Source organism: Balaenoptera physalus, assembly GCF_965194825.1.
Source record: "Balaenoptera physalus genome assembly, chromosome: 9".
NCBI classification, from domain to species: domain Eukaryota; kingdom Metazoa; phylum Chordata; class Mammalia; order Artiodactyla; family Balaenopteridae; genus Balaenoptera; species Balaenoptera physalus.
Genome location: NC_138888.1, coordinates 99,420,613 through 99,447,139, shown reverse-complemented (window position 1 = coordinate 99,447,139; position 26,527 = coordinate 99,420,613). Strand labels below are relative to the sequence as shown.

Genomic DNA, 26,527 nt, shown 5'->3' with positions numbered 1-26,527 from the left:
ACAATGATTTAAAGATGTATGCACTCAAGAAAACTGAGAAGAATAATCATGAAAGTGGGACAAATGAGAAAGAAGAAAGAGTGGAGCTGACCCAGGAGTCCAATGCAAAGAAATCCCGAATGACGCTGTGTGCAGAAAGCAATCTGTCGAAATTAAAACTGGAGATCATTTCCAGGAAGCTCCAAAGAGAATATTGAGAAGAATATCCTGGATTCCAAGAAATATCCAATGACTAATGACTTACATGATGTTATTGACCCGGTAAAGAAAGGCTGTTTCTTTTTCAGCAATAAAGAGGAACAGTCAAAAGCTGAGGGAGAAAAACTGTTAAGGAAAATCATGGTCCAAACATGAAGCAAACAAGAATGTGACATTATTTTATTAGTTGATACAGTCCATTTGACTATTAACCTAGGTAATGTTTCCTCTGAGTGAACAGGAAGACTGACAGTTCATCTGTAGAAAAGGAAGTTTAACATCTTCCAATTATTGGTTTTTACTTGGTCCTAGAGCATTTACATGTAATAATATTATAAATGCCACTTACTGGTTTTCAATTTTTAGAATAAACCCCCTTCCACATTGAATATATGTGTGTGTGTGTGTGTGTATATAGTTTATATATATATATTTTTTGTTTGTTTTTACACAATTGAAGATAAATATTTTGTCCATGTTAAAGGTAAAACTGACAGATATGAGAGATGAGAGAATCTGGAGAACAGAGAGTTAGAGATAAGTGTATGAATATTCTCATCTAAAATGTTCAAGATCCTGTTCAAAGTTTAGGCCAAGAAATAGAGGATTAAGGCTACTTAAAAATAGAAATATATAAGGAGAAATAAAACTATTGGCTTTTGAAAGCAAAACGATATCAACATAACAGTGAGCTAAAGTCTCTTCTTTCATTGGTTTTTACCGTAGATAATATCATAAAATTAGAAATCAATGGATAATATCCCAAATAAAGCGGTCAATGGATAGAGGAAAATTATTTAAAATTAGAGTGCTTTTCATTAGAACAACTAAGAAAGTAAACACTTTAAAATAAGCTTGGGAAGTGGAATTGACAGTGTGGGCAGAAAGACCATGAGGGGAAATGAGTTACTGTAGCTACATCGCAAGCCCTTATTTATTCTAATTTTCATCAGGTGCATGTGTGAATTTGAGATCCATTAAAATAGGAAAACAGAACATTGCTGTCTAACATCCCCTGTATTAAGTTGTGAGTAACTAGTTTTGGTGTCTTCCGGGACCTCACGTAATTTTACCCAGAACAGCGGTGGATCTACGTGGAACTCTGACAGCCTTGCCTTCTCTTTGACCTTTTCTACATTAATCTTTCACTGATTCCTACTGTTGCTGTGGGAAAGAGAAATTTAATTCTCCCTTTCAACTACCGACAGAGACAGGATTTAGAGTGTTAGATGCTTTGTTTTAGATGCCTTCCAGGGAGTCTGAGAACTAATTTCTTCTTACAGTGGGTATGAAATGGACGTTAGCTGTTTTAATCATCTGTGTAATTTACATCTTAGAGAGATACTGCGGGGACACAAATAACTGTGTTGGGGGCTCTGAGCTAGCATGCTAATTCCTAATGTTCTAAGAATATGAGATAAGAAAATCTGGGGAAACATCATGGTAAAGAGCTGGGTTTTTCAGAGTTACAATTTCTGCCTAATATATAAACGACTGGAAAGTCTCCTTGACTCTAAAACAGGAGCTCTGACTAAAAAGAAGTTCTATAAAAAGGAAAGAAATTAAGTCTGTAAATCTAACCTGATTATATCCAATAATATTTCTCCCAAATTAATCCATGGCTAGAAATATTAGTCATTTAGTCACATCTGAAAGAGATTTCTATTCTGGAATCAGGAAACCCTCAGTTAAATCTGGGTTACATCTGATTTTCAAAACTAATCATACAAATTTGACATGTATGCTTACAATTTTAAGAGTGGAGTGTTTGAATGGATGTACAATTGAAGGACGTTTTAAGGGGAAACATTTGTGCTTCCAAGTGCGTTTAGAAAAAGATTTGATATTGAAGATTTCAGTGCCACCTATTTTATCTCATAAGTTTGTGCTTCAATATCCTTTTAAAATGCAGAATCATACTTACGGGTTTGTGACCCATTTTTTTCCAGTGAATGAAAATGTTGTCCTTACTTTGGGTTCAGTTTCACAGGATAACAGAATGTTAGGCCTGAGAGAGACTTCGGAAACAAAGAATCTCCCCTTTCACACACTGCTGAACAGAGAAGGGAACATGGGGGGTGTTAAGTCACTGGATTCCCTGCCCCTGCTGCCATTTTCCATTTGCAGCTGGGAGAGCTTGGAATGCATCCTGGCCCCATGCCATCCCACCAGACCTCTGAGGACGAACACTTAGTCCTGCTGCTCTTCTGTCCTCAGTTGAGGCCCAGCCCTAGCAATCTGGCTTCTAGTGTATTCCAGAGACCAGGCCCCCGGTTCGTGCCTAGTTTTGGTTACTAGATCCACGTCCCTGGATGCTTGTGGCCGAGGCCAATTCTGTTGCCCGAGTCCCTCTGGAACTAACGCTTGGCCCTCACCAATCCCGTCCAGGAATTAGGAGCTGGAACCCTGGATCCTGACTCCCTGATCCTGACTGCCAGATGGGAAATCCAGATGTTACCTTGTGTATCATTCTTCTTCCTGTGTTACGGGGCATCTGACTCTTACTGCTGTTCTGCATTGAATAGTTACTGCCTATGGCCCTCTTCTTTGAGTGTCTTGTTCTACCTCCTAAGCGGAACTTCCGCATTTGGATCTTTTTAAAAGTACCTGTTCCATACCAAGGGACAGATCTCATTTTAATTCTCATTAACTCTTCTGAGGCTGACGTGTACACAGTAAGAGTGTATCAGTTTCCTAGGGCTGCTGTAACAAGGTGCCACAGACTGGGTGGTCTAAACAACAGAAATGTGCTTTCTCCCAGTTCTGGAGGCTGGGACTGCAGCATCTAAGTGTCGGCAGGGTTGGTTCCTTCTGAGGGCCGTGGAAGGACCTGTCTAGGCCTCTCTCCTTGGCTTGTGCTTGGCTGTCTTCTTCCTGAGTCTTCACGTTGTCTTTTCTCTGTGTGTCTCCACGTTTCCTCTTCTTACGAGGACAGCAGGCATGTTGGATTAGGGGCCATCCTAATGAAATCCTTTTAAACTGATTATCTCTTTAAAGATCCTATCTCCAAATATGGTTGCACTCTGAGGTACTGGGGGTGAGGACTTCAACATATAACTTCTGGCAGAACACAATTCCATTCATACTAATAGTATTCACAGGAGGGGAGAGACCAAGGCCTCCGCATGTTTGTGTTCATACATGGTAAATACTCCTGTCTGGTATTTGTCTCCATTGGTTTTCATCTGTGAAAAGTATAAGATCATCAAGAATCTTACTGGGTAGTTACATTATGAAGAGGATTGCTGTCCAAGATCAGGAAGACACAGATAGTTTGAGGCACTGCCAGAGACTAGACCCCTTGGGCATGTTTCTTAACCTTGGTAAGCCTCAAGTTCATCCTTTTAGGAACTTGGAGTAAATAACTGTACACATTCTCCGGAGTCCTCGTAAAGATTAAATGAGGTGATGGGTACGGCTCTGTGTCCCTGATACACAGCAAGTGCCCAATAAGTGTTTCTATTTCTGTGACACCAAATAGGATATATAGATAATACATGTTATAGGAACTAGGGGGAAAGCTGGGGTGCTGAGGCTTCGTGTTGGAGCTGGGGAAGAATTTGGCAGGAAGAATAGATGTGGCATTTGAGTCAGAGAGATGGGCCTGAGCAATGAGAGACGGGGAGACACCCACTTCTGGCAGCAGGAAGCTTCCAGACCTGTGGAAGGAAAGAGCCCAGAGGCCACCGATCAAGAGAACAGCTTTGATCCCAGTTTTAAGGACTGGATTACCTTGGGCAACAGAATGAGAGGGATCGAGCATATCAGTGATCTTCATCCTTGGATGCACTTTAGAATCTCCTGGAGAGCTTAGAGATGATCATAGTAAGTGAAGTAAGTCAGACGGAGAAAGACAAATACCATATAACATCACTTATATGAGGAATCTGAAATATGACACAAATGAACTTATCTATGAAACAGAAACAGACTCCCAGACATAGAGAACAGACTTGTGCTTGCCAAGGGGGAGGGGAGCTGGGGGAGGGAAGGATTGGGAGTTTGGCATTAGCAGATACAAACTATTATGTGTGGAATGGATAAACAACAAGGTCCTACTATAGAGCACAGGGAACTATATCCAGTCTCCTGGGATAAACCGTAATGGAAAATAATAGAAAAAATGATATATATACATGTATAACTGAGTTTCTTGGCTGTACAGCAGAAATTAACACAACATTGTAAATCATCTATACTTCAATTTTTAAAAAAAAGTGTTGAGGCAGCACCAAAAGGGAGTCTGATTTGGTCAGTGTGCGGTCAGGCCCTGGTTTATTTTAGTGCGTGTGGCTGAATCGAGAACTGTAGGATTATAATCACTTGAGGAGCTTCATAAACAAGGTGCTAGTGTTCAGGCCCCAAGCCCAGAGCTCCTGATCTGACGGTTCTGGGCTGAGGCCCAGGCGTCACCATTGTTGTTTTTAGCATCTGTTTGGTGATTCCAACGTGAGGTCAAGGTTATGAGTACAGGACCTCATCGTCTTCAAGGACCTTTCCAAGTCTCAGACCTGACCCTTCATACATTATGGAGTGCTGGTTCTTCCATGAAAGTCGTTATTTTGTACCACATGAGCATCCCATGAAAAAAAAAAATTGCTTATTTATACAGGGACACATTTGACTGGAAAAAACATCCAAAATGACTCACGTATGTTTAGGGGATGGAATAAAGAGTTGGCCGTGTCCGACCCAGGTAGAGCTGACCCTGGAACAACATGGGTTTGAATTGCAGGTCCACCTGTATGTGGATTTCTTTCACTAAATGCACACTGCAGTGCTACACGACCCAGGGAATCCGGGATGTTTAGTTTATAAAATATAACTGCATCTCAAAGAATATCTTGGCAGGATAAACACTTTATGCTCGATATGGGTAAATATTTCTTATTATGATAGTGTTTATTATACACAAATTGGAAGCCAGATCAATTTCCAGGTTAAGAGGCACTGGTTAAAGGAATGCTGTGTAAAAATTATGTTGTATATTCTTGTATTTATGACATAAAATGTTTGTGATAGTTAAGAGAAAGGCATTGCTAGTTGTATGTATACTATATGGTATGTTTTTGAAAACATGTTTACATAATATGTGTAAAGGAAACTGAAAGTACATCAAAGTGTTGAGTATACTTATATCTGGACCATTAAACAGCACACATTCTTTATTTGTCCTTTTGTCTTCTTTGTATTTTTAAACTCCTACTGTAAACATATTGCTTTGTTTTAGCTTAATTTGAGTTTTCTGTTTACCATTCATTCCTTTGCTTTGCTTTTTCTCTTCATGCCTTCTATTAGATTGATCAGGTTGTTTTATGTGCTTTTTCACTTATCTTAGAGCTTAGGGCATTATACATTCCTTTGGTATTCTTTAATGTAAACCTGAGCTCTTCAGTGCAATACTTAGTTTTATAATTTGTTAGCAAAACTCTAAAATTAAATCATTATCCCTGTGAAAGATGACTTTAGCAAGCTTTAACAGTCCTCTAAAATTTACTGGTTTTTCCACTGTCTACGTTATTGTTATCTAGAATAGGTTCAGGTTGTCTTTCCACATTTGTATAAGTAGATAATACTTACTTAAATTTACCAATGTGTTTAACATGTTTAACTGATTTCATGTTCATCGTTACATTTTACATCTCACTTTTCTTTCCACCTTCATTTTTCTTCTTGTCAGAGCATATCTTTAATTTATTCTTCCAGTGAGAGTCTGGGAGTGGTAAAATACCATTAGTTTGTTATCATTCCTTGCAGGACATCCTAGTAGTGTGTTCAGCATGGGCTTTTTCTCTTCCATAGAGATAAGAGAGAGTAAAAATTCTATTTATTTTTTGGAATAAATATTATATTATTTTACAGAAGAGAAGGGAGGATTATAGGTGTTTTATCTTGACCTGAAGCACATATATCATTTTTTAAGAAGAAAATTTTTTAATTAATTGAGAGAGGACTAAACAAACCAAAAATATGGTGGCCCTTAATCATAGTATAAAACAAAGAAAATCCTTGCCTTTTGTGATTTGGTTGGAAATTCAGTTGAGGTAGAACTTAGGGAACCTCATATTCTGGGAAATCACTGGTTCCGATATGTTTTGTTTTGTTTAGTTCATGAAAAGGTTTGAAAAGTTCTTCTAACAAAAACAGAAAAAAGGACAACAAATGGGATAAAAATAAATAGAAAGGGAAATTAGGTCTTGTATTAATGAGGTAAAACTGTAAGTTATTATATAGCATTTAATTAATTAGCTTGTGCATCATGTAAATAATCTTCCACCTCTCCTTGATGATGTGCTTTCTTTAATAACTTGCTGTTTGAAGTCTTGTCATTTCTAACATTTCTACTCAGCCCTTTGAATTAGTTGTTTTCTTTTTTTTTTTTCTTTTTTTCTCAGTTTGAGGATTTGGGTAAGACTTGCCTGATAGAGTGATGGTTTTTGTTTTTGTTTTTTGAATTTAATTTTATTTACTTTTTTATACAGCAGGTTCTTATTAGTCATCCATTTTATACACATCAGTGTACACATGTCACTCCCAATCTCCCAATTCATCCCACCACCACCACCACCACCCCCGCCGCTTTCCCCCCTTGGTGTCCGTACGTTTGTTCTCTACATCAGTGTCTCAATTTCTGCCCTGCAAACCGGTTCAGCTGTACCATTTTTCTAGGTTCCGCATACATGCGTTAACATACGACATTTGTTTTTCTCTTTCTGACTTCATTCTGTATGACAGTCTCTAGATCCATCCACGTCTCTACAAATGACCCAATTTCGTTCCTTTTTATGGCTGAGTAACGTTCCATTGTATATATGTACCACAACTTCTTTATCAATTTGTCTGTCGATGGGCATTTAGGTTGCTTCCATGACCTGGCTATTGTAAATAGTGCTGCAATTAACATTGGGGTGCATGTGTCTTTTTTTTTTAATTTTTATTTATTTACTTATTTATTTATTTATTTTCAGCTGTGTTGGGTCTTTGTTTCTGTGCGAGGGCCTTCTCTAGTTGCGGCAAACGGGGGCCACTCTTCATCACGGTGCACGGGCCTCTCACTATCGTGGCCTCTCTTGTTGCGGAGCACAGGCTCCAGACGCGCAGGCTCGGTAGTTGTGGCTCACGGGCTTAGTTGCTCCACGGCCTGTGGGATCTTCCCAGACCAGGGCTCGAACGCATGTCCCGTGGATTGGCAGGCAGATTCTCAACCACTGTGCCACCAGGGAAGCCCTCCAGCTTTCTTTTGATTTCCATTTGCATGGAATATCTTTTTCCATACCCTCACTTTCAGTCTGTACGTGTCCCTAGGTCTGAAGTGGGTCTCTTGTAGACAGCATATATATGGGTCTTGTTTTTGTATCCATTCAGCGAGCCTGTATCTTTAGGTTGGAGCATTTTATCCATTCACATTTAAGGTAATTATTGATATGTATGTTCCTATTACCATTTTCTTAATTGTTTTGGGTTTGTTTTTGTAGGTCCTTTTCTTCTCTTGTGTTTCCCACTTAGAGAAGTTCCTTTAGCATTTGTTGTAGAGCTGGGTTGGTGGTGCTGAATTGTCTTAGCTTTTGCTTGTCTGTAAAGCTTTTGATTTCTCCATTGAATCTGAATGAGATCCTTGCTGGGTAGAGTAATCTTGGTTGTAGGTTTTTCCCTTTCATCACTTTAAATATATCATGCCACTCCCTTCTGGCTTGTAGAGTTTCTGCTGAGAAATCAGCTGTTAACCTTATGGGAGTTCCCTTGTTTGTTATTTGTCGTTTTTCCCTTGTTGCTTTCAATAATTTTTCTTTGTCTTTAATTTTTGCCAATTTGATTACTATGTGTCTTGGCGTGTTTCTCCTAGTGTTTATCCTGTATGGGACTCTCTGTGCTTCTTGGACTTGGGTGGCTATTTCCTTTCCAATGTTAGGGAAGTTTTCAACTATAATCTCTTCAAATATTTTCTCAGGTCCTTTCTCTGTCTCTTCTCCTTCTGGGACCCCCTATAATGCAAATGTTGTTGCGTTTAATGTTGTCCCAGAGGTCTCTTAAGCTGTCTTCATTTCTTTTCATTCTTTTTTCTTTATTCTCTTCTGCAGCACTGAATTCTACCATTCTGTCTTCCAGGTCACTTATCCGTTCTTCTGCCTCAGTTATTCTGCTATTGAATCCTTCTAGTGTAGTTTTCATTTCAGTTATTGTATTGTTCATCTCTGTTTGTTTGTTCTTTAATTCTTCTAGGCCTTTGTTAATCATTTCTTGCATCTTCTAGATCTTTGCCTCCATTCTTTTTCCAAGGTCCTGGATCATCTTCACTATCATTATTCTGAATTCTTTTTCTGGAAGGTTGCCTATCTCCACTTCATTTAGTTGTTTTTCTGGGGTTTTATCTTGTTCCTTCATCTGGTACATAGTCTTCTGCCTTTTCATCTTGTCTGTCTTTCTATGAATGTGGTTTTTGTTCCACAGGCTGCAGGATTGTAGTTCTTCTTGCTTCTGCTGTCTGCCCTCTGGTGGATGAGGCTATCTCAAATTAGTTGTTTTCTTAGTGGAGAAATAACTCATGTCCATGACTGCAGGAATCTATTTATTTGGGCCATAGGTTAATAGAAAAAGCTATCATTATTCACCAGATAGCATTGCTTGAATTGTAGTTCTATAAAGACAAATAAATATATCCCCTTAATGGATTTTGAACTTACCAATCAGATTTTAAACGGCCATCATATCAAAGTGAAAAAGCCAAGTAGCACACCATTTGAAACTATTTCCTGTTTATAGTTACAAGGCTGCCTAAGCTAAAGAAATTAAAAACAAATAGAGCCAATTTCCACTGCCAAAAACCTATAAATGGTGGATCTAGATAACATTTATTTAACAAGGCATCACTGAGTTTACATAAAAGAGAAACATCCAAGTGCCAGAAATGAAATGAGAAAACGATATACATAAGGACCTGGGGTGATGCTTCAGCAAGGCCTCTGGTTGATTGAAACCTCGTGGTGCCTGGGGCTTTGAGCAGCCCGGGGCTGTGAGGAGCAGAGCTGCCCTGCACGAGGCAGGTAATTGGAACTGGCATCTCTGCACGAGGCCACGATCCTCCGAGAGCTTCCCCCACCATGAAAAGAAAATTAATACAAAACTTCACACAGCTCGGGTAAATGAGGAACCTTGTTTTTGTCTGAACCCTGGGTGAAAAGACAGTAAATCTCTTGTAAGAAATTGAAATCACATCTTCTGTTCCTAAGGTAGATTGTGTAGACTGAATTTATATTGCCTACATTGTGATTGAATCTCAAGGCAAGAAATTAACATTCCATTTGGTCCTTGGTCAGTGATATCTTCAAGCTCAAAAGACTTCCATTCCTTTATAATCAATGGCTTAAGTTCCAAAGAACAGACAAGTGCTAAGAAATGGCCCCCAGAGAACCAATGTTTGGGCTTTATCAATTGGATTTCTTTTTCTTTTGACATGGTTTCTGTATTTTACAGAGCACGGCAGTAATGGCTGAAGCATTTACGCCAGGCTTTAGGCTGAAATGGTCAACTTCTGATTATCCTTTAAAATATCTCAGCAGCAAGAAAAGCACTCAATTTCATTTCATTTTATATGATTAATGTATGTTATTGAAGTATAGTTGATTTACAATGTTGTGTTAATTCTTGCTGTACAGCAAAGTGATTCAGTTATATACATATGTACATTCTTTTTCACATGCTTTTCCCTTATGGTTTATCACAGGGTATTGAATAGAGTTTCCTGTGTTCTACAGTAGGACCTTGTTGTTGATCCATCCTATGTATAATACTTTGCATTTGCTAACCCCAGACTCCCACTCCATCCCCCCTCCCCCCTCCCCCTTGGCAACCACACGTCTGTGAGTCTGTTTCTGTTTCGTAGGTAAGTTCATTTATGTCATATTTTAGATTCCACATATAAGCAATATCATATGGTATTTGTCTTTGTCTGACTTATTGCACTTAGTATGATCATCTCTAGGTCCATCCATGTTGCAGCAAACAGCATTAGCACTCAATTTCCACTTGTCCTACTTTGCTAGGTCTTCTCTAGGAAATGTGTAGGATCAGTCAGAGGGTATGAATTGAGGAAACATTCTGTGGTGGGTGAGTTGGGCTTACAAAGTAATCACCGCCCATAACAGGGATTTACCTTTTCTTTCTCTCTTGACTCTCCCTTTCATAACCCAGTCATCTTTTCCCCTAATCTCCCTAAAGAGCTCCTCCCTGAAATGTTCCCACCACACCCTGGCCCATATCCTGCCACTACCTGACATTTTGGCATATTTGCTATTCTGATCCCCTTTATTCTATGCCCAGATAAAGGTGTGGATCACGGTCTGGGAGACCTAAGACCGCCAGCTTAGAAGACAACACAGATCAAGGAAAGCTGTGTGACCAGTTCTCCCTGGAAGATCCCTTTCACACACACACTGTGAGACAGAACAGCGACTTTCCTAGGGGACCTGTATTCATTTATACAGCAAATGGTTTCATTAGAACAACTTGAAAACAATGATTCTCATGTCTGTATTTCAGAATTTCAGGGTGAGTTGGGGTCCAGAAGATACTTGATAGCATCACATTCTTTGAGTGTTTTTTTACCTTTTAAACTTTCTCAGGCTGGACAGTTTATAGACAAAGTTGCTTCTCGAATCCAACATGTCCTTGTGGGAAAACTATAAATCCTGATAGGTTGCAACCTTATGACTCAGGAAATGGCAAGTGTGAAAGAAGCTCTCAATCCTGGGAAAAAATGAGTTAGATATATTATTTCCCCAAATCCTAACATTTTATTCATTCTCATGTCTTTAGAACTAACCTTGCCTGCCGTAATGCTACTGTTATCCCCACAAAGGCCCCTAGTTATACTTTGAATGCTGCTTTATTGATTTATTATATATACAATTAGGATTTCCCAGAAGATGTCATTTGAACTTTGTGTTTTGTTTTATTTGTTTTATTGTAACTTAGAATCCCCCAGAAGAGTTGTTTCAGTGTGGTATGTAGATCTAAGTAAATGGAAGACCTTGATACAGTAGTATATCCATGTGGGTCAGGAAGGGAGGGTGTCTGAGCTGGGGCTTCATGACAGCAGAGTCACAAACATCCCAGTGACAGAGCAGGACATGGGACAGTGCCTGTCACTACAGAAACTGCCCGAAAGGTCTACGTGGTCCTGAACATCAACTCTGAATCTACAAAATGGAATCCAATACTTACCTCCCTTGTTTTTTGCTTAGGGTGTCTTAACAGATCAAAATAAAGAGTATTCATAACATAGCATTTCTCCAACTAGTATTTCTGCAAAGCAGTGAGAGGTTTAGTAAGTGTGATGCCAAAAGTAAGCGTTTGTGCTCAAATATGAGTAAGTTTGGCCAGTGCTAACTTTGGCTACAAATTTCCTTCATGTAAGACTTCTCACCACCTTTCATGGATGCAGTGCGTCCTGGATACATTTAATCAGGGTCACTTTCGTTGTGCACCATCTGTTAACATTTCCATAAACTGTTGTTCTGAGGTCAAGGCATGGAGCAATGCCAGAGCCTCATGAAGGACCACAGCCTGTAGCCTCCTGTGCCTTTTTAACTGGTGTAGCTTCATTGTTCTCAATCGCAAACCACCAAGAGCACAATCTTATACTAATACTAGGGAACGTTAGTTTCCAAATTTAAAGATGTGTGATCTAAAGCAAGATTAGCTTCAATTATTATTGTTATTCAGATTCTTCCTCTGCCACTGATGAGATGTGTCACTTATATGTAAGCCTCAGTTTCCTCCTTTGTACTATGGGAAGAATAATAGCATTCAACCTTCAAGGCAGAGACCTGGCTTAGCTTTCTAGAAATTATGAATACATGCATGCAAGGATCAGTGAAACTTGCAAAGAATAACAAGATGAAGTCCAGCATAGACTCTCCTTTTAAGACCTACAGGGAAATGAAAAACAATGAAGAGGTCCATGTGGATTGGGTTTAGTCAGTGGAAATATCTCAGAGCATGAACTTGTGTTTATGGCATAAACTTTCATGGAGAATGTATTCTGCTACTGGTAAAGATTAAGAACCCTGATTTTACTAAGAGGATATGGGGTTTACACATGTATAGACTGGCAGACAATATATTTATCCTCTTCTGCCCAAAGTTTGTCCTGCTGTTGATTCTTTTTTTTCTTCATCTTTATTGGAGTGTAATTGCTTCACAATGGTGTGTTAGTTTCTGCTGTATAACAAAGTGAATCCGTTATACATATACATATATCCCCATATCTCCTCCCTCTTGTATCTCCTTCCCTCCCACCCTCCCTATCCCACCCCTCTAGGTGGTCACAAAGCACGAGCTGATCTCCCTGTGCTATGCGGCTGCTTCCCACTAGCTATCTATTTTACGTTTGGTAGTGTATATATGTCCATGCCACTCTCTCACCCTGTCACATCTCACCCCTCCCCCTCCCCATATCCTCAAGTCCATTCTCTAGTAGGTCTGTGTCTTTATTCCCATCTTGCCACTAGGTTCTTCATGACCTTTTTTTTTTTTCCTTAGATTCCATATTCTTAAGTGCCGATGCATTAAAACAATACAGTGTGGCTCACAAAACAGGTAAAACCAGTAGAGAGAGTGGCAAGGTGTTATTTCCACCTGGATGGTCTTCAGTCTGTAGCCCCATAGAGAAGTAGATGCTTTACTTACATCCCATCAGAAGTTTGCAATGTAGTTTATAACTTCATTATTTAAAATTACTCAGTATATTTGTCTACATGGAAGCATACCTTTCTTTTTTTATAAGATAAGATTGTGAGCATTCGAGGACATTACATAGACAAGTCTGTTGGGAAATAATATATACATTTACTGTGCAGTATTTCAGTGCTACTTTCCTTAATACGCTAGTATTATGTAGAACTTAGAAATTCAATACATATCGATTATTACTTCAAAGTGCACTAGTAAGAGATTTGGATTTTAAATCAGATTTTTTTTTGAATTAATACTAGGACTGTGGAGGAAAAAAACCACCCGATTTCCAGAGTACTATATGGGATTAATATTTCAACATTAACAATATTGGCATTTGATTGTAATAATTTTTACCTCTATTTTCCACCTGTTGTATTAGTACTGAAGTTTAATTTGAATACTAAAGCTTGGTGAAGTGGAAGCAGTGGGTTGATGATGTGGGAGTTTAGTTTCCAGGACAGACCAGTCTTGGTATTTACTTCATATCTGTTTCCATAAATGGTTGATTCTCTTGTAATGCTCTCCATCCTGGTCACCTCTCAGATTTGTTTTACAACCCATGAACATGCTTTAGGGAATATGAAATACCTGCATATACATTATTTTTACAATTTACAGCATTATCTGTATTAAAATTCAAAAAAGTAATGATTACCTGCACATTCGTATGCTTAAATTAAAATTATGTGTACCTCTTGTTTTCGTTATGGTGGAGGAAAATATAATCCCTTAATTCCTTTTTCTCCCATGAAGTAGGAGTTTGCATCTTATCTAAAAGAAGGTATAGCTCTTCATAGTCTGGAAATGTTGTACCATGTCACATATAGTAGGAAAAAAATCCCAGAGCCATATATATGTGTGTGTATGTGTGTGTGTGTGTATATATATATGTATACAAATATATATATATATGTATTTGCCTCTGCTAGGAAAATACAGCAATAGGAAGAGGGAATCTACCTTTAAAATTTATGTAATAGGAGGAAAATATTATATAAAGAATATATAATATGCACAAAAATAGCCTAACCTCAAATATTTCTTCAGGAAGAAACAAAACATTTTTTTCTCCACAAATCAGAGCTGTAATAATAATGAATGCTCTCATTTAATTGATTTTAACAGTACTGCACAAAAGCAGAAGAGTTATGCTTTAAGAAGTCATCCTATGGGCTAGTGGCCATTTGGTTGTCATAAAAATCCTTTATTTAGCCCTCTCCACAAATAAGCTCACAGCGGGAGAAAGGACACTAGTTAGAGTGACTGGGGGATAAGTAAACAGAAGGAATGGCTGGGAGCGGTGTCATCTGGCAGAGAGCTTATTTCCTGAATCCCGTGGATCTGGTTAAAAGCCAACAGAGATGCCAATATGCTTCTGCTCAGTAAGTGCTACCAGGCTCCAGGCCACTAGGCCTGGAAGCTTGTGCACGGTGTCCTATCCAGGCAGTGCCTGCATAGCTGCTCAGTGCCCGCGATGACCTGAGCCCGTCATGCAGAGTGACTTTCTCCTGCTCAACCAGCATCCCTTCGTCTCCATCTTCTCCCGCTGCTGACCTCCGGGTGGTTCAACAGCCTAAGCCGAGGGCAGGAGGAGCCACTGTGTGCACTTCTTGGATGATCTTGAACTTGTTTCAAAGCCAGGCTGACAGTCCCCAGGCTGGATTTCTCTGCGAGTTGCTGTCATGTGTGCCCCCGGTATACCCGTGTCTTCAGAAGGGTGGGAAGACGTGAGGGCTGCAGACCCCGAAGAGGGGACCATGGAGGCCCCGAGAGCAGGTGCCGGTAAGCTGGACCAGAGTCTGGAGCGTGGGAATCCCACTTCATTGTTTCATCCGGTTGGACGCAAGTCTGTGTTTAACGCTCCCTCTCTCTCTGTCTTTCCTGAGTAAATATTCCCGGTGTGCGTCAGGTAGGATGTGATTTTGTTCCATTTTCTCAACAGATCCAAGTTTCCAGCTACCAACTTGATCGTCAGTCTTTCTCTCTGAAAAGTCATGATGAGATTTACAAGATAGCCCTAAATATTTTAAGATGATTAATCAAATTTGTGATTTGTTTTCTTGCATAATAGCTAAATCCAGAAACATGTAAATATTAAATGTCACTGTTCTCTGAAAATAAGGGAAAACAATAACTGGTTGTTTAATTATGTGCGTGACTTTTGTTTGTAGTCAACGTTTTCTGTGCTTTGAGATCGCCTGTTCAAACAAAGAATGAGAAAGACATAAGTTGGAGTCATTATTAGCAGGAAATCAGTCCCCAAATAGGAAGTTTGTGTCACTTTTTCCAAGTAATGGGTCCTGAGTGCTTGTGAAAGAGCTGAAGCCTTTCCACAAACATAGGCCTTGATGCTGACCACAGCGACATAGGTCGATGGTATATGTGAAGGAAGCTCACCATTGCGGTCGATGTTAGGTCTTGTATGTTCTCTCCTAAGAGAAATTAGTCTACTGGTCTTTGGAGTGGCAGTGGTGTCACAGCTGAGTGGCAGGCTAGGACACATGTAGCCCCAGAGAGGGATATGCGTGGTGCAAAAGGGACAGAGTGGTAGAAATGTTTTCAATGAGTAAATATTGTTAACATAAATTTCTGAATTGACGGATAAAGATAGGATCCTTTTTCCTACTTACACGTGGACAGTGGCCTCCGTGAAGGACACTCATTACTCATCCTTGGAGCATGTGGTACCCAGATATGAGTGAAAGGTCCTTTAAAACAAGGTCAACCTTAGCCCCTCCTAATTTTGAGGTTCTATTTCGAATCTGTAATTAGGAAAGCTGTGTGTACCATTTCAGAGACCTTACTTGGGTTATCAAACATCTTTGGTTAGAAATAAAATTTGTTACCATGTAGGGGACTCAAGATAGTTACAGCAAATTAACATAAATGTACAAGATGGAATGAGAGGTAGATATTAGATGACTAGCATTCAAATGATTTTATCATTTGAAACAAGCCCATTCCAGGTGCTAAATGAGGGAAAAAAGAAATAGGAGAAGAGAAATACAAAAAAGAAGTATCTCAAAAGTCAGGCACGACGATAGCCACATGTGGTGTAAGTAAGTGTTTTAATTCCGTTGCCTACATAAGCGTATAAGATCACAGACTCTTATATTTCCCTTGAATCAAACTCTGCGGTGCCAGCCTCAGCGGGTGGACTTGGGTATACTGGTTGTTGAAGGTTTTGATTCTCCTTCCACTGGTTCTCCTTGGTATTAGTCCACCTCTAGACCCTGCTGTTTGTGCATCTTGATGACAGAGGCACAGTGGAAGAAACCAATCCAAGCCCCGTAAGTTTCGCCCCGTAAACCTGTCTGGAGGATGGTCACCGGCCCCACATGTGGCACGTAGAGGTGGATGAATGTGGGCCCCCCGGCCTCACCGGTTTCCTCACCAAATCACTGGCACTTTCACAAAAGGTGGCACAACTTTGAGGTGACCTACGGATATAATCACAGCAGCTCGTACCTACCAGGTGTCATGGAAAGCTGGGCCTCCCAGTCACACGAAGCCAAGTTCAAATTCCAGCTCTGCTAGTCCTAAACCACAGACCTTGGGCAAGTTAACTGGCTTCTCTGAGCCTCATCTGTAATATGGGGTAAATAACATTGACTTTGCCTTATGCCTGTGAAAAATAAATGAATACCATTAACATGCCTATTTATCACACGATTTGACAGAGATTCATTCACCTAATGTTTATTTCCCTTTCTCTTTTCAACCAGCAACCATGTGGCCAATTTTTTATTCAAGCCAGTTTATGAAAGCATACTTGGAAGTTTGGGGTAAAGAAAAAAAAAATGAAGATTCTAAGTAGAGATACCAAATCTGTTTTTTTAAGAGGAGAAAACAATGTTCGCATTAGTCCATTTGTTTCAGGCTGATATTTTGCGCTTGTTTGGTGACGATGAGTGAGCCGTAGTTCAGTATTAGTGTTTGCCTTATCTGGTAATTATTTTTGACCAGTATCTATAATTTTTTTTTTAATTAATTAATTAATTATTTATTTATTTTTGGCTGTGTTGGGTCTTCGTTTCTGTGCGAGGGCTTTCTCTAGTTGCAGCGAGCGGGGGCCACTCTTCATCACGGTGCGTGGGCCTCTCACTATCGCGGCTTCTCTTGTTGCGGAGCACAGGCTCCAGACGCGCAGGCTCAGTAGCTGTGGCTCACGGGCCCAGTTGCTCCGCGGCATGTGGGATCTTCCCAGACCAGGGCTCGAACCCGTGTCCCCTGCATTGGCAGGCAGATTCTCAACCACTGCACCACCAGGGAAGCCCCCAGTATCTATAATTTAAGTAAACACAGTGCATTTAGTTTAAATCTCAAAACCTGGGTCTTAATTCTCTATTATCATTTGATCATTTCATCTTCTAAAACAAACTAGAAGCAGTCTGCCCCGACTTTTCAATGATATTCCCTAGTGCATTAGACTAGAGAAGTTCGTTGTTTCTGGAAACTGAATGATATACCACAATAAACATGACATTGGAGCAGTGACATCATTACAAAGCAGCTGTTCTGTGGTATATGGTCCAGGGGGATCAAGAAATGTTGGAGAACTGGTGAGAAGACAGTGATCTCATCTCAGTGAGAAAAGTCTAGTGGTCCGTGAGTTGTGATTGCACAGTCATCAGAGACCTGCATCTTTAAAAATACCGGAGCTGTGAGCCCACCCCATTCCCCTCGACTCCCGGCTACACCAGTTTGGGTTGTCCTTTTGCCCCCTGGAGACGATCCCCCGTGAGCTCCCGGCTGGCCGTCTGGCACAGCTGGACAAAGCTCTGTGTCCTACTCCCGGCACTTGCTCACGCACTCCTGGCTTACGCTTCCTTCTGCCCTTTGTCCTTGGGCTGAGTAAGGTCTCAGGTAGGGAGACTGAAGAGGGAACGATGGGTTTCACCGGGCTTGGCAGGACCACGGCCAGGGATTGAGATTGGCACCAAATCATCTTAGGTGAGTGCTCTGGGGTCCACCAGCCAGCAGGGGGCTGCTGGCCTTTGTCATCTTAGCCCCTGGGTGTCTCCTTGAAATGCCACTTGGGGGATAAGAGGAGGGCCTTTTCAAGCCTCTGCCTGAGTTTTCTGTCCAGTGCTGGCTTTAAGGGACCACTGCGTTTCAAGTCTCTGCCTGAAGGAAGGTAACATCGTCTGTGCATTGTTTCAGGAAACGGTTAATCACGGACCTCCTGGAGCTTTGGTGTTTGCTAGGGTGGGGACCTCTTTAGCATAGCACAGAGCACTATAGATCAGTAATGCGGTAATCAATGAGAATCTGCACACTGCAGAGATCTGTTTTGATGACAGCAGCACTTATGGCCTTGTTAGTGTCACCGTTGTATAATGTTGGACACTGCAGGCTTTTTTTTTTTTTTTTTTGGTTTTGGTTTAGAATGCAAGGACCGCAGGGGCTGTTATTTAACATTTCTTTTGCACTTCCGTGGATTACTTATTGTGTTGTGAATTTGCTGCCATTGCTAGCTAGAGTTTAGTGATCTGATGCCAGCAGCCTCTGTTTAACTCCTCTGATGCTGCGGTTATGTTTTCTGGATTTCTGCAGCTTCTACTCCTTCATACATTGCATTCAAGAACAGGTAAACTAAACTAATATTAATCTTGTGCATAAATGTAAAATTAACAGAATATTTGTTTAATTATCCAAAAGAGTAAGATATTAAAATGCTTCATTTAGATTCTATCAGTAGAGAATAAGGAATATTTTGCTTTGAACATGGAAATTACACAGATATATTATCATTTTGAAACGCAGTGGTAATCCTCTAGTTGCATTGTATGAAGTTATTTTCATGTTTTAAATGAATATCTGAAGTGTACATTTCGTTGTCTACAGTTTAGTATTTAACTCTCGACTTGATATATGTACAATAGACAATTAATTCAGAAAGTATGTATTTTCCTTTCTGATTGACCCAAGGCAGTTGTTTTCCCTGTTTACCGAATTTTACTGAAATCAGAACGCTTCATAGTTTAATCTTCTTAAAAACAGAAAGTTGTAAGTTTGTCTGTAGATTGTTATTTCAAAGTGTTTAGACAAAGGCTGCTGAGGCCAGGTTTCCCATGACCGACAGCCCTGATTTTAGAGCACGTCGTGGAAATACCTATGTTTTTATGTGACATTAAGCTGTGGACTGAAGGGAAACCTGCTCGAATAAGGGGACCAGAGAGCCCAGACAGAAAGAAGGAAAGGGCAAGGCAGTGCTTTGGGTGTGGCAGATTCGGGTGTGTGGCCTTGGACGACAGAGCAAGCCCTCCTGGTCCCCGTTTCCATCTGCCAGTTTGATAAAGACTCTGCTGGTCTTCTCAGTAGGGATGGAATCACATTTTTCAGGCGCTCAAGATCGTCTGATGGTGATGTCTGTGCAGAAGGAGAGCTTACTCTTAAGGTTTTAAAGGGATACAGTCTTCTTAATAAAGGGGGACCATAGAGCTCTTTTGGCCTTTCCTTCCCTTCACAGCGTTTTAGCAGCTGAGGCTTTTCTGAAAGGCAGCTTATGGCTTTTTTGAATTAAACTGGTAAATCTCTGGGCTCCGTTGAGAGTCTCTTGCCCCATAGGCGTTGAGGAGTTCGCAGTGTCCTGAGGGCACCTGCTGGCAGACTGCCGCCCGGGGTGGGGAGGGGCAGGAGGCGCCGCGGTCCCGTGGCAGCAATGCGGTGCTGATGCAGAGGTGCGGGTTCTGGACGCCTGCCAGGGATGCGGGCCATCCTCCCTCGCAGGCAGAGCGTGTGCTCGGAGGGCAGCTTCCGCCTGCACTTCTCAGAAGAGGACTTTCACGAGGTCCCCTTCTGCTGAGGGCAAGCTTAGGATCCAAAGACCAGAGGCAACTGGAAGAGCAGCTTCCAGCCACCTCCCCCTTGAGAAAGTGTGAAGAAGCAGTTGTCGCTGCCTGTCCTGGGCTAGTTCCCGTCCATGAGTCTAGACACAGTACGTGTTGCTTTGGGGAGAACAGAAGGATCTGATTGCAAATTGAGCTGCGTGCTTGCAGGGTGGCTGATCAACCCTCGCTGAGGAAGGTGGCGAATCCTGTGTTCATGGTCATCATTCGTGGGTCCGGGTGACGGACAAGCCACCCTTAGGGGAAGCCCGAGGCCGGGATGGTTCCGCTCCCACGCTGTGTGTGAGCGAGGAAGGGTGAACAGCGTGGTGGTCTCCTGTGTCCCGCTCTGAGTGACTTACAGTCTCTACACATGCACGTAGGAGGGCAGTGGCTTTATGAGTAAAGTGATTCTCCGTCAGGCGGCAGATGGTCCGCTCAGGTCTCTCCCAACTTTCTGACTTTACGTGGTGCGGTTAAGTCGTTGTGCGTGGTTGGAAAGCTCTGCAGGAAAAGGAGATGTTCTCATTTTCAAGTGCCGTCTGGGAATGTTCCTGAGGAGAGCTCTGTCAGGGGAGTGAAGGAAGGATTTGGGAAACAAAGACGAAAATCTCAGTGAACAGCAAGTATATATTCTTCCCTATACTCCTCCAGATAATCCACAGACACTTTTAATAAATAAAATAAATACTTTCTGTTCTTCTCAATTTTCTAAGGCCAGGGAGATTGGGAAGAAGCACGTCAAATTACAACATAGAGGGATCAATGAAAGAACTAGCAATTATCTTGTAATAATATCAATAATTAAGGAGACTTAATTATCTTGCCTGTAAATTGCAGGCTAATAAAATGGGTTTAGTTTTTGGACAGCCTGCTTCAAATAGGCCATCTTTAGTCATTAAGAAGGGAATTGTCCTAATCATGTAATGAGTTGGTCAATTTGTTGCAGAAATGCAACCAAGAGCTTTGAATACCTAGTTAATTTAAATTAGTTGTTTCAGAGGAGGTTTTATATGAGTTATATACATTTTAAAGACCTGGAAGATAAATTCTGACAAACTGTAAACATTGAACAAATTTTAAAGCTGACTTCAGAGAAAGGGGGCATATTGATAGTAACAGATGGTGGGTTCTAGCAAACATGTTCTCAATAGGATAAGATCTGTCATAGATTTTAGACTTACTAATAGCTTTTGAAGGGGTTTTTTTGGTAACAAGAAGCTGTTAGCCTTGCAGTGTTTTTTTCTTTCTCTCTCTCTTTTTTTTTTTCTCTAGAGAATGCTTCGCCCTTGAAGCTTACTCTTAACTTCTAAGCAGGTCCAAATTGGAACAATTTTTTATCCACTTTGAAGTTTTACTTTTATTTCAAGATTATGTTTTCTCATAACTTATTTAGGTTATATAAATTTATTACTTCTTCTGTACTTTCCCTTTTAGCAAATGTCTTTGAAATCAAGGCACTTGTCAGTGAAGAGTAGCACATCGGTACCTAGTATTTCTCTTGCCTATTGATATTCAAGGCTTTTAAAAATATGCTTTATTAGAGTCTTGATAACTCACGAAATTGCTTTCTGGTGTGAATTCCCTTGCCCTCTGTATGTAACCACAAAGTTCATTTTCCCTGAGTACGGTTTCTGGTTTTCCTGAGTGTCTAGCTTAAATAGGGGTCTTAATTCAAGCCTCCCACTGAGGCTAGGGCCCTGCAGGAGAGGATCATTCTGGGAGCTAGAGGGAAGGCACCTGGGCAGTATAGCAGGTCCCAGGCTGAGTCACTCCTTCATCCAGACTCGTGAATCCTTTGCTCTTAATTTGGGTACAGATCATGGACCCTTAAGAGAAGTAGAGGATGCAACGTGCTCTCCCCAGAAAAACATTTAGGCACACAAAACTTTACACACAATCTTAAGGAGCGTATTGATCTCCTGAGTCTAATCAGAGACCGTGTAAAAGGGCTCACATAACCCAGATTATAAAGCTTTCCTTAAAGATCACAAAAGCAAAGTACTTGACCTTCGGTGGTAGAAAAAGTCCTGCCTACCGGAAGGTAACCCATTTCTGTTCCACAGTTAGTGGGTAAACCCGAGGTCCTCCAGCCATGGTGCGGGAATGGGGGAGAGGGGCAGGGCCCCTGCCAGTGGGTGCTAGCTGGGGTGAGCAGAGACCCTGGCCCGCTGGAGGTGGGCCCCAGGGCCCAGGCCCTGCCTGGGAAGACCTGCTTCAGAATGCTGTTGCTTAAAAAACTTAATTACCGTTTGATATTTTCGTGAGCTCTGTTATTGCAGGTCATAGTAGAAAAAAAAATCCTTTCCAAGCTTAACTCTCTACAAGATAAATAAATGATTAGATACATTGATATAGGTAAATGGATTAGGAATGACTGAAAATTCAAATATAACAAAGCATGCCAGCATTATTTCACTGCACCTGGAAGGCCGGCCCGGGCTTGTTTCTGTTCCATATGGCTTGACAGAGACTAGTTTTTTTCCTGACAAGTTAAGTCTCTTTGACCAATATGCTGTGATGCTCTGATTTCAGAGGCTAGTCTTATTCTAGCTCAGACGCATAGTTCTAGAAATCTCTGTGTAAGGTTTGCTTTAGTCTATGAGATTTTACTGTAATCAGCTATTCAGTGAAGGCATGAAAGTGATACAACAATTGAGCACAAATTAAAAGTCTCCAAAATATTGGTTTAATCTGAAGGCCCTTAGAGGACTGGTGAGAAACCCAGGTTTTGTCCTGAGGAGAAGAATCCCTCTTTGGAGTTTTTGCTTGAAGTCGTGCCTATTGAGTTTGCTGTACAGAATCTCTGAACACACTGTGTTTAGTCTCCACCAGCCCTGGCTGCTTTTACAAAGGTCGATGGCGGTTGTATGTTGTTTGTATCTGTGACTTAAAAGCACGTCTGGATATTTGATCTCAAATGTGATGCAATGATAATTACACTGAACAGAGATGGTAGCAGGCCCAAAGATAAGTGTGTGTGTGTGTGTGTGTGTGTGTGTGTGTGTGTGTGTGTGTTTGGGTGTGTGTGTGTAATTTTTTGTCATCAAAACTATTTGTGCATCACTTTGGAAAATAAAACAGAACTGTCGAAATTCTTAGTAAAAAGTAAAATTGTAAAGGCTAGCAAGATGTTGTCTTTCAATGTTTCGGCCCCTTTCCACAGTAGAAAATGCAAACTAGCCAAGCAAGAGTAATAGAGCATTTCTCATTTGAAAAATAAGTATTTATCCATTAAAATACAGTTGCAACAATTACCTTAATCCAAGTTCTCTAAAACTATATTTCAAATATGAATAATAAGCCATTTTTACCTAAAACTAAATGCTACTTACCGTCTTGCCAGGTAGAAAGAAAATGAGGTTGAGTTTGGGAGATACTACTAATTGACTCATTTTAAAATGGAGATGAGCCTTTAATTTGATTTAAAGTACGTATTAAATAAACCTCTGTGTATTTGGGGAAAGTTTAAGGTAAACTCTGATTTTTTTCTTAACATTGGAACGATTATAATCACTATAGTATCTTGGTATTTCTTGTAGATTCTATTCATTTCTCCAGCCCCTTCTTGCTGTGATCAGGAAGGCATTTTAGCTAAAATATAGGTTTCTTTATATGGAAATCAGTGCAGTGTAATGATCTTATGCTGTTAAGATCATTGAAGTTATTTGATCAATCTTGAATGTGCTCATATTTATTGGGAGAAATTATTTAAACATTTATTTATGGATTTATAAAATCTGCATTAGAAAACACATGTGAAAAATTATTGCTTTTAACATTATTGAAATAACATTCAATTTAACCATTTCATGAAAGAGTTAAAGGTAATTTCAATTTTCAGATTCAATGTCACTGAAAATTTTACATATCAGTGCTAACAGTACTCAGTTTCAATTTTTTCACCAAATATCTGTTAATTTCATAATTTAATTCTGTTACATACTCAGTCCCCTAGAAAAGATAGTTTTGTTTGCTTTGCTTTGTTCTTACTTGAGAGACATCAACTTTGGAAAGAATCTTTGGAAGACAATTTAGCCACTCTATACAGGACATTATACAAAGAGCAATTAACACTATATTTTCCTTTTTTTGTACTGCATTCAAAAAATGTCAAAATATAACATTCAAAGGGAGAAAATAAATAATATTTACAGTGCATGAATCCTTACTTTAATACCCAATAAGTCTAAAACAGTTTTTGATAAACAGTTACTACATGTTTCTGTTTTTCCTAGTATTGATGAGTAATGACTTAATTTTGGAATTGTGGAAACTCAACCTCAAATCCCTGGATGGCTGAGTTTTCAAATATGCTGCAAATTTGCCAGTCACCTTGTTACTGATGCTATGCATTCATATTATCTTAATTAAAATATTTCTCATCAGAATTGAAGCTTACTGTCTTTTTTGTTGTTGTTTTAAAGCAGGAAGGCAGAAAAGAGTGTTTCATCTTGTTTTCATAAAAGTTTATATGCCATAAAGTCATTTGTTTAGTTGTCGCCTAATGGATATTGTTTTTTTGTTTGTTTGTTTGTTTTTTGTTTTTAACATCTTTATTGGAGTATAATTGCTTTACAATGGTGTGTTAGTTTCTGCTTTAACAAAGTGAATCAGTTATACATATACATATAGCCCCATATCTCTTCCCTCTTGCATCTCCCTCCCTCCCACCCTCCCTATCCCACCCCTCTAGGGGGTAACAAAGCACCGAGCTGATCTCCCTGTGCTATGCGGCTGCTTCCCACTAGCTATCTATTTTACATTTGGTAGTGTATATATGTCCGTGCCACTCTCTCACTTTGTCCCAGCTTACCCTTCCCCCTCCCCATATCCTCAAGTCCATTCTCTAGTAGGTCTGCGTCTTAATTCCCGTATTGCCCCTAGGTTCTTCATGACCATTTTTTTTTTGTTTTTTAGATTCCATATATATGTGTTAGCATACGGTATTTGTTTTTCTCTTTCTGACTTACTTCACTCTGTATTACAGACTCTAGGTCCATTCACCTCACTACAAATAACTCAATTTCGTTTCTTTTTATGGCTGAGTAATATTCCATTGTATATATGTGCCACATCTTCTTTATCCATTCATCTGTTGATGGACACTTAGGTTGCTTCCATGTCCTGGCTATTGTAAATAGAGCTGCAATGAACATTGTGGTACATGACTCTTTTTGAATTATGCTTTTCTCAGGGTATATGCCCAGTAGTGGGATTGCTGGGTCGTATGGTTGTTCTACTTTTAGTTTTTTAAGGAACCTCCATACTGTTCTCCATAGTGGCTGTATCAATTTACATTCCCACCAACAGTGCAAGAGGGTTCCCTTTTCTCCACACCCTCTCCAGCATTTATTGTTTGTAGATTTTTGATGATGGCCATTCTGACTCGTGTTGAGGTGATACCTCATTGTAGTTTTGATTTGCATTTCTCTAATGATTAATGATGTTGAGCATTCTTTCATGTGTTTGTTGGCATTCTGTATATCTTCTTTGAAGAAATGTCTATTTAGGTCTTCTGCCCATTTTTGGATTAAGTTGTTTCTTTTTTTGATATTGAGCTGCATGAGCTGCTTGTAAACTTTGGAGATTAATCCTTTGTCAGTTGCTTCATTTGCAAATATTTTCTCCCATTCTGAGGGTTGTCTTTTCACCTTGTTTATGGTTTCCTTTGCTGTGCAAAAGCTTTGAAGTTTCATTAGGTCCCATTTGTTTATTTTTGTTTTTATTTCCATTTCTCTAGGAGGTGGGTGAAAAAGGATCTTGCTGTGATTTATGTCATAGAGTGTTCTGCCTATGTTTTCCTCTAAGAGTTTGATATTGTCTGGCCTTACATTTAGGTCTTTAATCCATTTTGAGTTTATTTTTGTGTATGGTGTTAGGGCGTGGTCTGATTTCATTCTTTTACATGTAGCTGTCCAGTTTTGGATATTGTTTTAACATCAGTTTATTATGTTGCCTGGTAAGACAGTTGTGTTCTCAGAGCTACTCACAGTATCAAAATGTTGAGGGCATGTAGAGCCTTAACCAATTTGTTTAGTTTGTTTTTGTGCTTTTAAATTTCTCTGTCCCTTTCCCTGTCAATTCTTATTGATGCCAATATGTTTGTCTGTAGCAACCCTTACTTGCTCGTTTACAATGTGCATCTTCAGTGGTCCTGTGGGGTCGAATGCCAGAGAAACTGTCTTATGATTGTGACTAAAATTATGAGTGAAGGCCTACTGGGTTTTTGAATGAATTAAGTCTGGGAGCTCAGATTTGTGATATTGGTTTTTGCCAGAAGAGAAACCTTTTTCACTTGCTTTCCATTCTTTGGCAAGATTCCCAAGTAAGGTACAATAATTTGCCGTTTACTGAATGCTGTGGTTTAAGCTCAAGACAAGCTAACATCTGTACTTCAATTGCATTTTAGTTATTTCTCACGGCAGGAAAGATATTTTGAGATCGATGGATGGAAAAATCTATATTTTAATGAAAGCAGGGTTTACAATAAATATATTAAATAATGTTTTGGGCATATTCATTCAATTTTATTTTAATTCCCACTTTAAAGTCTACCTTTGTACCAGAAGTGACTTTACGTTTCTACCAAATGTAAAAATACAGCCATATGCAATCAGTGAAAAACGTGTAGAAAAGATCCGTGAGGGAGAATCAAGATAGACATTTCAGCTGTAGATTTAACCGTAAACATCCTAATACGTGTGCTTTGAGAAAGATGTCATTAGTTAAAAATGTATAGCGCATCCATAACGCTAAAGTAA

At 39.9% G+C, this 26,527-nt stretch overlaps 1 protein-coding gene across 34 annotated transcripts in view; it reads left to right on the top strand.

The window, feature by feature from the left end:
* Positions 1 to 26,527, top strand: part of RIMS1 (regulating synaptic membrane exocytosis 1) — a 463,443-nt gene that overhangs the window by 263,604 nt on the left and 173,312 nt on the right. For 5 of the 34 annotated variants that reach the window (XM_082474117.1, XM_082474111.1, XM_082474115.1 and 2 more), the window contains exon 1: positions 18,461 to 18,523. The exons of 9 other annotated variants lie outside the window; for them this stretch is intronic. In XM_082474117.1, the coding sequence (XP_082330243.1) occupies positions 18,469 to 18,523 (55 nt within the window). In that variant the 5' untranslated portion in view covers positions 18,461 to 18,468. Of the gene's footprint in view, positions 1 to 12,513; positions 14,716 to 18,460; positions 18,524 to 26,527 lie in introns of those variants that run through there. 20 more of the 34 variants (XM_082474096.1, XM_082474099.1, XM_082474126.1 and 17 more) reach the window with 8 other exon arrangements.